The 10,457-nt window shown below is 40.3% G+C and overlaps 1 protein-coding gene across 2 annotated transcripts; it reads left to right on the forward strand.

The window, feature by feature from the left end:
* Positions 1–383: 383 nt before the first annotated feature.
* On the forward strand, positions 384–5,964 carry LOC306796711 (ladderlectin-like). 2 transcript variants are annotated; one of them, XM_079295778.1, is made up of 5 exons: positions 384–526; positions 884–993; positions 1,903–2,037; positions 5,137–5,248; positions 5,605–5,964. In XM_079295778.1, the coding sequence occupies exons 1-5, from the start codon at positions 466–468 to the stop codon at positions 5,670–5,672; spliced, it is 486 nt and encodes a 161-aa protein (XP_079151904.1). In that variant the 5' UTR covers positions 384–465; the 3' UTR covers positions 5,673–5,964. The 2 variants fall into 2 exon arrangements, with proteins under 2 accessions (XP_079151904.1, XP_079151905.1); XM_079295779.1 differs by having other exon boundaries at positions 887–993.
* Positions 5,965–10,457: the final 4,493 nt, after the last annotated feature.

Here is a 10,457-nt window from a genome sequence, read left to right on the forward strand (position 1 = left end):
TAAAGAAAATATCAAAGACAAATATCAAACACAAGTCATTACAATAACTTTGTTCAAAGCTTAAAATCCTTTCAAGGGTGCGTTTGCACAATCCCACGTGAAGTATTTCATGTGTTTTAAAGCCACGTTTAAAGTAGTCTTCAATGTACTCACAATGGTGCAAAAAGGTGGTGCTGGTCTCTCCAACACCCGCAGGCTTTCTTTTCTCCTGCACCTAGTTTGAAAGTTGTTTGCCAACCGCCATTAAAAACACCAGAAGAAGAAGAGCTGCACCTAGAAGTCAAAAGACACAAAATACACCCACGCACACAGACACACCCAAGCACAAACATTCACAGCAGGGTATAAAACCAAACGCAACACTGTTCTGACAGTCAGTGAGTTTCTTTGTTCTCTACAGATCCATAAGTAATCTGTCTTTGTTCTCTTCATCTTCAGCATCTGCATCGTCTCATTGCCTTCGCCATGAAGACGCTGACTGTGTCTGCACTTGTTTGTGCCATGATTGCTCTGACTCAAGCTGCTGGTGAGTATTACACATAGAAACTGTTAGAGATTCATTTATTGTCACTGAACAGTAATAATCCAGATCAATAACTGCAATGTCAAACTGTCTAGCTCTTCCAGAGGGAATGCCGGAAAACGATGTTCACTTCAATAGATTGCATCTTGCTGAGATGCTTCACCTACACAGTCATTATTTTATTGTTGTTTGACACTCATTTTACATCATATTTTAAGTTATATTGTCTTATAGTGTGTTACGTTACATTGTGTTACATCATGTTACTTTGTTGTGCATTGCGTCATAATGTATTATATATATATATATATATATATTTCACTGAACTCCACATTATCCACCAAACTCTATTTCTCTCAGCAGAGAGTGATCGGGTGAAGAGGGAAGAGTATTGTTCCCGCGATTGGACTGAGGTTAATGGTCGCTGTTTCCGCTACATTTCAACACCGATGACTTGGGCTGGAGCTGAGGTAATGCTGGTGGCTTTGAAAGATTGTATGCGGATGACACTGTGAGTTCTGTGCATGTTAAAGACGGACATGGAGTGGCAGCCAAATTCACTTCAGCAATAGAAATTGAGAATCTTGCCTGACACACGTAAAACCGCTTGCATCTACTTTGATATGAACACAAATGAAAGTCGACCAGATCTCTCTGTAGAGGGTGAGAGGATTCAGACGGTTTCAGATTTACAATATCTTGTTACTCTCATTGACTCACAGCTGTCCGTTAAACACATGACGCAGGTGTGTAACACTAACATTCTCAGGAACTCTCGGTTTATCTGAAACCAGCTACACTAAGATGCAGCAAAACGATACATGCACTCAAACCCTTTGTACACATCTCATACTGCATCACAAGCTGGACACAAGCTGGAACAACAAGGCTCAACTGATGAACAAAGTTTCCATCAATGTAACGTCCTGCAGCAGGAGAAACTCCTGATCTTTGACAGCTTGGTCTGTCTTGCTGATGCTAGTTTAGTGTACAAATAATTGTAATTGTGTTTTTATACTGCAGTGTTCATTTTCTTACCAGAGATGTTATCGTGTTTTCTGCCCAGAGAACAAAGATTTACAGCTGAGAGTCTGTGCACTGTCCTGGTCAAATACATAAGTAATACATCAAATAATAACTCTCTGTTGCTTTGACGTAGGACACTTCTACAACAATGTCATTGTGTTTGCACTCACACGTTTGGTTCCTCGACATTTTTGACTGACTTGGTGTTTAACAACTCGTCTCTCTCTCTGTCTCTGTCTCTCTCTCGCTCTCTCTCTCTCTGTCTCTCTCTCTCTCTCGCTCTCTCTCTCGCTCTCTCGCTCTCTCGCTCTCTCGCTCTCTCTCGCTCTCTCTCTCTCTCTCTCGTACTGTAGAAAAACTGTCTGTCCCTGGGTGGAAACCTTGCATCTGTCCACAACATCCTGGAGTACCAAGGGATTCAGAAGATCATCCTGGACAACACTAAAGAGAATAAATCATGCTGGATTGGAGGCTCTGATGCAGAAGAGGTATTTATTTCATCATTGCCTCATTTGCAAATATTGCTCACAAAATACATATAATATCCATTATATGTTATTATAATTCATTCCATATGTATTTATTATGTATTATACATGAAACTTTACTCAAACTTTACCATATTATATGAACAGGTATAATATTACTTTCTCTCTCTTTTTCTCCGCTCCACTCCAGTTCCATGGCCATTTGTTAAAAGTGATATTTCTATTACTATTTGTATTATTTTATGTACTTTATAATTGTATTATTGTTGGAATGCTGTTAAGCATTCCAACAATCAAAAACAATCAAAATGTTCAGCTCCTTCAGCTCATGTCTGCTATGACTTTTTCTATTTCTAACCTTTAAACCTTTTGAATTATTAAGCTTTTAGCAACTTTTTTTTTAATGGGATCTCTATGGAGAATATTTACAAATCCTCTTAAACTTCTTCAACTTTCAAATCCTTCAACTTCCTCATACTTTCAGCTACAGACACCATTTCAACTTTCAAATGTTGAGAAAACCCTCAACTATTGCCAACATGATTCAGCTTTTTGATATCTTTTAAACTTTTTGAACTGCAGCAATTTAACTTTTATGATTTTTCAGCCCTTTTCTGACTTTATAATGGGTGTGTATTGCGCAGCTTAGAGTGCGTGATGTCACAGCTAGAGTGAAGAGCAGCTTGTGTCCACAATCTTCACTCTTCATGCATAATTTCTGGATGTAGAAGTAGCTAATATTGTCCTTGTCGTAGAAAAATTACTGTGGAATCCCACAGATTTCCACATTTGACACGGAAGCCATTAATTGAGAGGAAAACCAACTTTCTGCTCCATAGAGACCAATGTTAAATTTTGCTTCAAAAACATCTTCCACAGAACACGGCACCCCATTTCTAGATCGCCAGTTAAGCCACATTTTTTACACTATAGACACAATTTTTACAGGATCTGTTCTTCAACTCATTCTTCCCCTCAATTATTAATATCGGAGCAATAGGAGCTACGGTTATGGGAGTTTTGATGATTTGTTTGAGAGGTGTTTCCCTGTTTCATCTCCATGAAATGGCTTCAGGCACACAGGTGTTTGCGATTGAGCCAATTAGTGATGTTGATGAACACACAGACTCACAGACACACGCGCACATACACTCCTCTCCCTCTCTCTCTCTCTCTCCCTCTCTCTCTCTCTCTCTCTCTCTCTGTGTCTCTCATACAGTCATTCAGGTCTTAGGGATCTTTAGAGGTCTTTCCCCCCCTCCACACACACACACACACACACACACACACCATTTTTAAATAAAAGCCGCACACACATGATTTGTTGCAGCTGTTAAGTGTTGCATCTCGGCCAATCAGACATGAGTATTCTGATAAGTTTCCTGATTCGAGTGACATTTACACACACCGCGACACAAGAGGGAGAGGTGAGGAAAGACATGGCAGAGCAGGACAACAGTCATGTAAGCTGTAAAAGATAAAACATCAGACAATCTCCAAATGAGAAGGTTTGCCAGAGATATCAGAGCCTCTCTCTCTCTCACTAATTCTTTCTTCTCTCTCTCTCTCCCTGTCTGTCTCTCTCTCATACAGTCATTCAGGTCTTAGAGACTTGTAGAGGACCCCCCCCCCCCCCAAACACCCCACACCCCATTTCAAAATAAAAGCCCCAAAGAGTGAATTCTAATTAAAATGCTTGTGATGAAGCCAGGCATTTAATAACCTCTGTTTGTGTGTCAAACATGATGATTATGTCTCCTCTCCCCCTCTCCCCCCCACCCAGCACCACCCTTTCAAAATAAAAGCCCCATGGATTAACTGTATTTAAACAAGCTCAAAATTTGGGTTTTTTGTTGAAATGACTTTTCACTCCACTCTCTCTCTCTGTGTGTCTCTCATACAGTCATTCAGGTCTTAGGGATCTTTAGAGGTCTTTCCCCCCCCCCTCCTACCCCCCCCACACACATACACACACGCCATTTTAAAATAAAAGCCCCACAGAATGAATCCTAACTGAAATGCTTGTGATGAGCCTGTCATTTAATAACCGGTTTGTGTTTATCGAACATTATGATTCTGTCTCCTCTCCCCTTCTCCCCCACACCCCATTTCAAAATAAAAGCCCCAGAGAGTGAATTCTAACTGAACTGCTTGTGATGAAGCCTGTCATTTAATAACCTCTGTTTATGTGTCAAACATGATGATTATGTCTCCTCTCCCCCTCCCTCCCCCACCCAGTCCCACCCTTTCAAAATAAAAGCCTCATGGATTAACTGTATTTAAATGTTTCGCTCAAAATTAGGCTTTTTTGTTGAAATAATGAATGCTCTTACTAATACTGCGACAACTACTACTACTGCTAATATTTCTAGTATTACCACTACTACTACAACTTTTGCTGTTGCTACTATTACTGCTACTGCTATTACTGCTACCATAAATATTATTACTACCACTACTGCTATTACTACCACTACCACTACTATTATTACTGATACCACAACTGCTAATACTGCTATTCCTGCTACTACCAGTACTAATAACCAGTACTAATACTACTACAGCTATTAGTACGACTGCTGATACTACTACTTCTACGACTTCTTCTAATTACAAATACTTCGACGACAACTTCTACTACTACTGCTACTACAAATATCACTACTGCTACAACTAGTACTTATTCAAATGCTACTCATACTTATACTGTGAATAATACTTCTACTACTACTACAACAAATATCACTACTGCTGGAATTCTTTTAAGCTACAGAAACCGTTCGAATATCAAAATGTTCAGCTCTTTCAGGAGAGGGGTGACATAACTTCATATTTGTAATCTTTCAACTTTTGAATTATTAAGCTTTTTGCAATTTTTTTTAAATTGGATATCTATTTTCAGCAATGTTTTTGAGATTCATTTCAGCTTTCAGCATTCCAACGCATTTTCAGCAGGAAATGCATTTTCTAGTTATTATAAATGTTCTGCAACAAATGGATTGCTCCTCTGGTGACCAATTAACTGATCTTAAGTTACTTAAATCAAATAACTTGAACACTTTTATTTCTTGTAATACTCGATTCTATTCTTTCTTCCAGGAGAAGAAATGGTTCTGGAGTGACGGTACTTTTCTCAACTACTCGAACTGGTGTGCTGGAGAGCCTAACAACTGGAGAGGCTACCAGGATTGTATCCAGATGAATTACAGTGGTAAAACAACACAGTGCTTGTTGTAGGGGTGATACTCGTGATAAGAGGTGGATGAAAAGAGGAGAGTGAACTGCATGTATTTATGTTCTGGTAACTGCTCATCACATCGACTTCACACTCGTTGGCTGTGTTGTTTAGCACTCAACGACGTTTTGAGTGTGAAGTTGTTGAGATGAGCAGCTCTCTAACATACTGTATCTCAAGGACCTCTTGTGTTACATTATTCACGTTTTGACAAAGATTTGATTTGCATTAGTGACTCTAGTGTTCGCTGACTTCATCCATCAATAATTATTGGTCACATGAAACAGTTTGAGTAACATTCACTGACTCACCTTCTTGTGTTGTGCTTGCAGGTGGGAATTGCTGGGACGACATACATTGCAACAATAGGAAACCGTCTGTGTGTGTCAAGAGAGAGTGATTGGTGGACTGACAGCGAGGCATGCAGTACCCGTAACACAGAAGGAGTCCTGTTGTGTGCATGATCGCAAATACATTGACTGTATTTCATATCTATAGCTTTCTTTTCTGTCGCTGTAACGCTACTTAATGAACGATACGACAAGTGACATCAACAGGAGCTGGACTGTCTTTGAGGCCTTGTGCCTTAATAAGAGTGTTTTATGGAGCGAATCCTTTCAGCACAACATATATTCTACACATATAACCCTTCTTTCTTTCTGCATGAATAAAAGGCTCAAGCATTCAAACAAGCTGGTCTGTCATACATCTATCCAGACATCTTTACATGTTGGCCCTGTGCTCTTGTTGCTGCAGGTTGCCGTGTGGATATGAAACATATCAAATCAATACTAACTCATTTCATTCACTACAAATTGGAGCGCAGTGTTGTTGCAAAATGACGAGAAGAGACAGCGAATTGAAGTTGCAACCCAGCGGGAAGTGTTTTAATAAGCACAAGCCAACATACGAGTTCAGCAAATCCAAACAAATCCAACGTATTACTTTTCACAGATTACTTTTACAGTCAAACTTCACCCCCCTTTAAGTCACTTTCCACCAATCAAACCAATGGGTTGAAGCACAAACAAAACACCTCTGGTCTCTTCACTATGTCATGCTCTCGTGACTTTGTTTGGGTCAAGATAACCTTTTCGCAGAACACACAATTCGTGTACGGGAAATGTTTGGACACACATTGGAGTGATGGATTACAATTTGTCTGACGTGCCTTAATCTCTTCCTAAGAATGTTTTTGATGAACCAAATTTGTTGAGTTCAATCCTTAGTTATATGATGATTTTCTTCAACACGAGCTCCTCCATCAATCAATTCATTTATTTGTTTCGTGAAAATCGTCCAGGGTGAAGTTTTAACTTTTAAATGTATTTGTTTGGCCCCCAATCACACATTTGCCTCGGAGGGCTTTACAATGTACAACATCCTGTGTGGACCCTCACATCAGAAAACAGGGAGACACGGTCAAGTATGCAGGCTTCAGTTCAACAGAAAGACACCAAATGTGAAGATAGTATTCCCAAAGACTGAATGATCACACGGGTGGTGTGAAGGTTTTGTGTTTGAAGCCCCCTGCGATCATTGGATAAGCCCCGCCTCTTTACTCACTGCTGCGTGAATCTGCTATGCACAGAAAATGAAGTCAGAAATGAATCCGTAACTTGAGTTGCTGCAAGTTCAGTTTATTTTTTGTGAGTCATCAGTTATAGAAATCACGAGTAATCACATTTTTTTCATCAAACACTGAAGAAGAGCAGCTTTCATTCCTGCAACAACACAGCAGGTGGTGCTCACATGTCAGACTTGTTTCTTTCTCTGGTTAAATGTAATAGAGTTAAGTTTACTCAGAGTACATGTTATCTAAGTACATGTGTATATGTAGTACTCATGTATTCTAGTACTTTTCCATCCCTGGAAAGGTGGTTGCCTGGTGGGTAGAGAAGCAAAATAAGGAAATACGAGCTTCACGTTTACGTTCTCATCCGATCAAAATGATTTCCAGGTAATACTGGTCACTAGATAAATCAATGAAATAAGACGCCATCCTTAAAAAACTTTGTTGTATCAGTGATTAATGAAAAGGGTTAGGGTACAGTCTTTTGTGTTTACTCACAATATTACAGTCGTACATTTCAGAGGCAGTATTCAGTCGATCGTACAAGTTGAAAGTACCTTCATAATCAGTATCACAACCAGCTTTATTAACCAGCTGTGTGGATAGAAAATACAAGGAATTAGACTTCAATTCATTATAAATATATACTGTGTAGAGAACAAATGATACGGACACAGTTAAACAAAGATATGAAGCTTATTAACTCTATTCAAACTCATAACAATGTGCTGTCTGAATAACAAAGACTGATGTTATCTCTGAAGACACAGAGAGCTATGATGTCTAAGCACGAGTTTGACGACATCCTCTAAGGTGCCTATAAAGAGAGTATATGTGCAGAATATACCTGCAGGTAACAAAAGAAAAACATTTTGTACATGTTATTGCATCATGTTTGACACACCATAATATCCATTCTACAATATGTATTTACAGTTTGTTATTATTAGACCTTACGTGGCAACGTGATGGAGTATAGAAACAGGTTACTTGGTTACAGTGGTGGAACTCTTTTCTAGCATGTAGGGAAGCCTATATGGCACTGCATCGTGTTTACTCCAATGAAAGGGAATGGAAGAAATAGTGACACTATCTTGAAATGAAAAGCAGCAAAATGTTACCCTATTCTCCATTTATGTATTGTGAATCCAGCACCCAGAAGGACACCGAGTAAGCCTGGAGCCAAGATAACTTTCACCCACTGGGACAGGACTGTGAAGATATCAATTGAAATGACAAATTACACAACATCATTGCATTCATATTAAGCATATGATGCGTATGCATATGATGAGGTTGGCGAGAGGTCCTCGTTGGCAGATTTTGTACGGTTTGAAAGAGTAGCTGATTCCCCCTGATGTCAGTCTTTATGCTCAGCTTAGCTAACAGGCCACCTTCTCATCTAACTCGTATCAAGAAACCAAAGAAGTGTATTTCTCTGTTAAGTAAAAGATCTGAATGCTTCTTTCATCAATGACTTTTTCCTCGTGATGACTGGAATCAGCAGCTTCTAAATATTGTGTCCACGTTTGTCATTTTGGTTGATGTAGGGGCACATTTTATAGTAAATCTATATCGTATGAATCAAAGATTACTTACCAACGACGAGCATGATAAAAGCGGGTGGACCCAGTGAGGGAACGAGGCATCTGTACGTTCCCTCATCTGACACTCTCACTTTGGAGAGTTTCAGTGAAACGTCTGCGTGCTGCAGTTTGTTGATGAACACTGACGTTCTTCCTCTGAATGACGGCTGTTCGTGAGCTACGTATTCTTGACGGTTTGCCCTCACATGTACATACCCAGGGCTCAGGTCGGCTCTTGCCCACTCCAACCTCATGTCAGAAGCATTCATGGCAGGTTCCAGGCGGCACGGCAAAATGACGTCATCACCAACTGTGGCCAGTATTGGCTGAGATGGACCAATCACCTGAAGTTGACCTGAGGAGAAACAGAACTGTGGCTTAATTCCGGCACTCCCCACTTCCTTTTTACACTTCACGATAACATAAGCAGCTGAAACTCAGAATCTGTTGAGTATCAATCAATTTGGATGCAAATCTTTGAAGTTAAAAGTTGATTGGTGTCCTTTGGCTTCTAAAGCACAGAGTGGTTTTATTCACGTGTTGCACCACAGTTACCTCCGTGTGGCTGTGACAGGAGAAGGAAGACAATCAGGGGACGAAAAAGCGGAACTGTGAAGTCACTGAAGGCCTGATTGAGCTGCATCAGCAGATTCAGCACATTCAGCATCCCATAATCCTGAAAATGAACACAAAGTTGTGAAATGGAAGTCAATGATTATCCGGGTTCTGTTCATGATGTACAATGATATTTGGGGCGACCGTGACTCACTGGGTTAAGAGGGTTGTCTGGTAACCGCAAGGTCAACGGTTCGATCCTCGACTGGGATGTGTCACGTGTCGAAGTGGACCTGAGCAATACACTGAACCCCTAACGGCTCCCCGGGTGCCTGTCATTGGCAGCCCACTGCTCTCTATATACAGGGATGGGTCAAATGCAGAGACAAATTTCCCCCTTAAAAAGGGATCAAGATAGTATAATAAATTGAAAAAAAATTTGATTAAATGATAGTTATCTGTTGCAAAGATTTGCTTGAAAGTAAAGAAATCTTTCGACACTATAAACATTAAGCTTCGGGCCGCGCTGAATCACTTTGTGAGGGAAAGTTATGTGTTGCTCTGATTCTCAGGTTCATTGCTCTCGTCCGCTCGCAGTCAGATATAGCTGTTTTATAATTTAATGATTTGTATCTCATTGCACAGCTACTGTCTTACTACTGCTACTAATTTGTCTGTGGTGTTGTTTTCATGATATGGTTAATATTGTTCCCTCTGATGTGAATAATATCTGAATGGCTCGTGCTCTTCAGTGTGTGGTAGAATACGTGTGTTAGCGCTGCAGTGTTGCTGGATTGATTTGTTGCCATATAAATATCTCTGACTGGTTCTTGTGAGTTTGTTCTGGTCGTTGTGTTAATTACATTGATTGTGACTCAATGCATTGTCCGGTAATGACGAAGCATCCCGTCATGCGCGTACTCATGTATCTGCACTCTGCAGTTAGTGTATTTGCAGGTGTTGAGCTTCATGTAACATTTTATTTCACTTGTCAAATGTTGCAGTGTTCTGTGAATATGAGGTGTTTACACGAAACAAATAATAACCCGTAGCTGTGGTGTTATAATGTGTCACAGTTCAGCTCCACACCCTCCTCACTCTACTCGTCAGCCACTCCCCCCTCATCAGTCTAACGCCCTTCACCTGATCACTCACCTGCCTCTGATCACGAATCGAGCCCCTATATAGACTCCTGCCTCTCAGACGCTTATTGGCAGATTGTTCTTTGCTATTGAATGCCAGACGTTCCAGCGCTTCGACCCTTCCTGCCCCTGAAGTCTCTGTTGCTCTGCAGAGTCTTTGCTGTAACACTCTGTACCTGCTGAGTTTATAATCAAATCAAACTTCATTACATGTTTCTGCGTCTGGTAAATCTCAACAGGGACACATTTTTGCTCTGAAACTTTTCCAGGACGACATTACGATAAAAAACGGAAGTTGGGTTAAGGCAACGAAACCAATTCGTTAGGTT

The sequence above is a fragment of the Melanostigma gelatinosum genome, assembly GCF_949748355.1.
Source record: "Melanostigma gelatinosum genome assembly, chromosome: 23".
Lineage (NCBI taxonomy): Eukaryota > Metazoa > Chordata > Actinopteri > Perciformes > Zoarcidae > Melanostigma > Melanostigma gelatinosum.

Coding starts and splice junctions, on each gene's coding strand:
- LOC306796711 (XM_079295778.1), top strand. CDS start 466: ATGAAGACGCTGACTGTGTCTGCACTTGTTTGTGCCATGATTGCTCTG. Junction 994..1,902: donor TGACTTGGGCTGGAGCTGAG/GTAATGCTGGTG, acceptor CTCGTACTGTAG/AAAAACTGTCTGTCCCTGGG. Junction 2,038..5,136: donor GAGGCTCTGATGCAGAAGAG/GTATTTATTTCA, acceptor TCTTTCTTCCAG/GAGAAGAAATGGTTCTGGAG.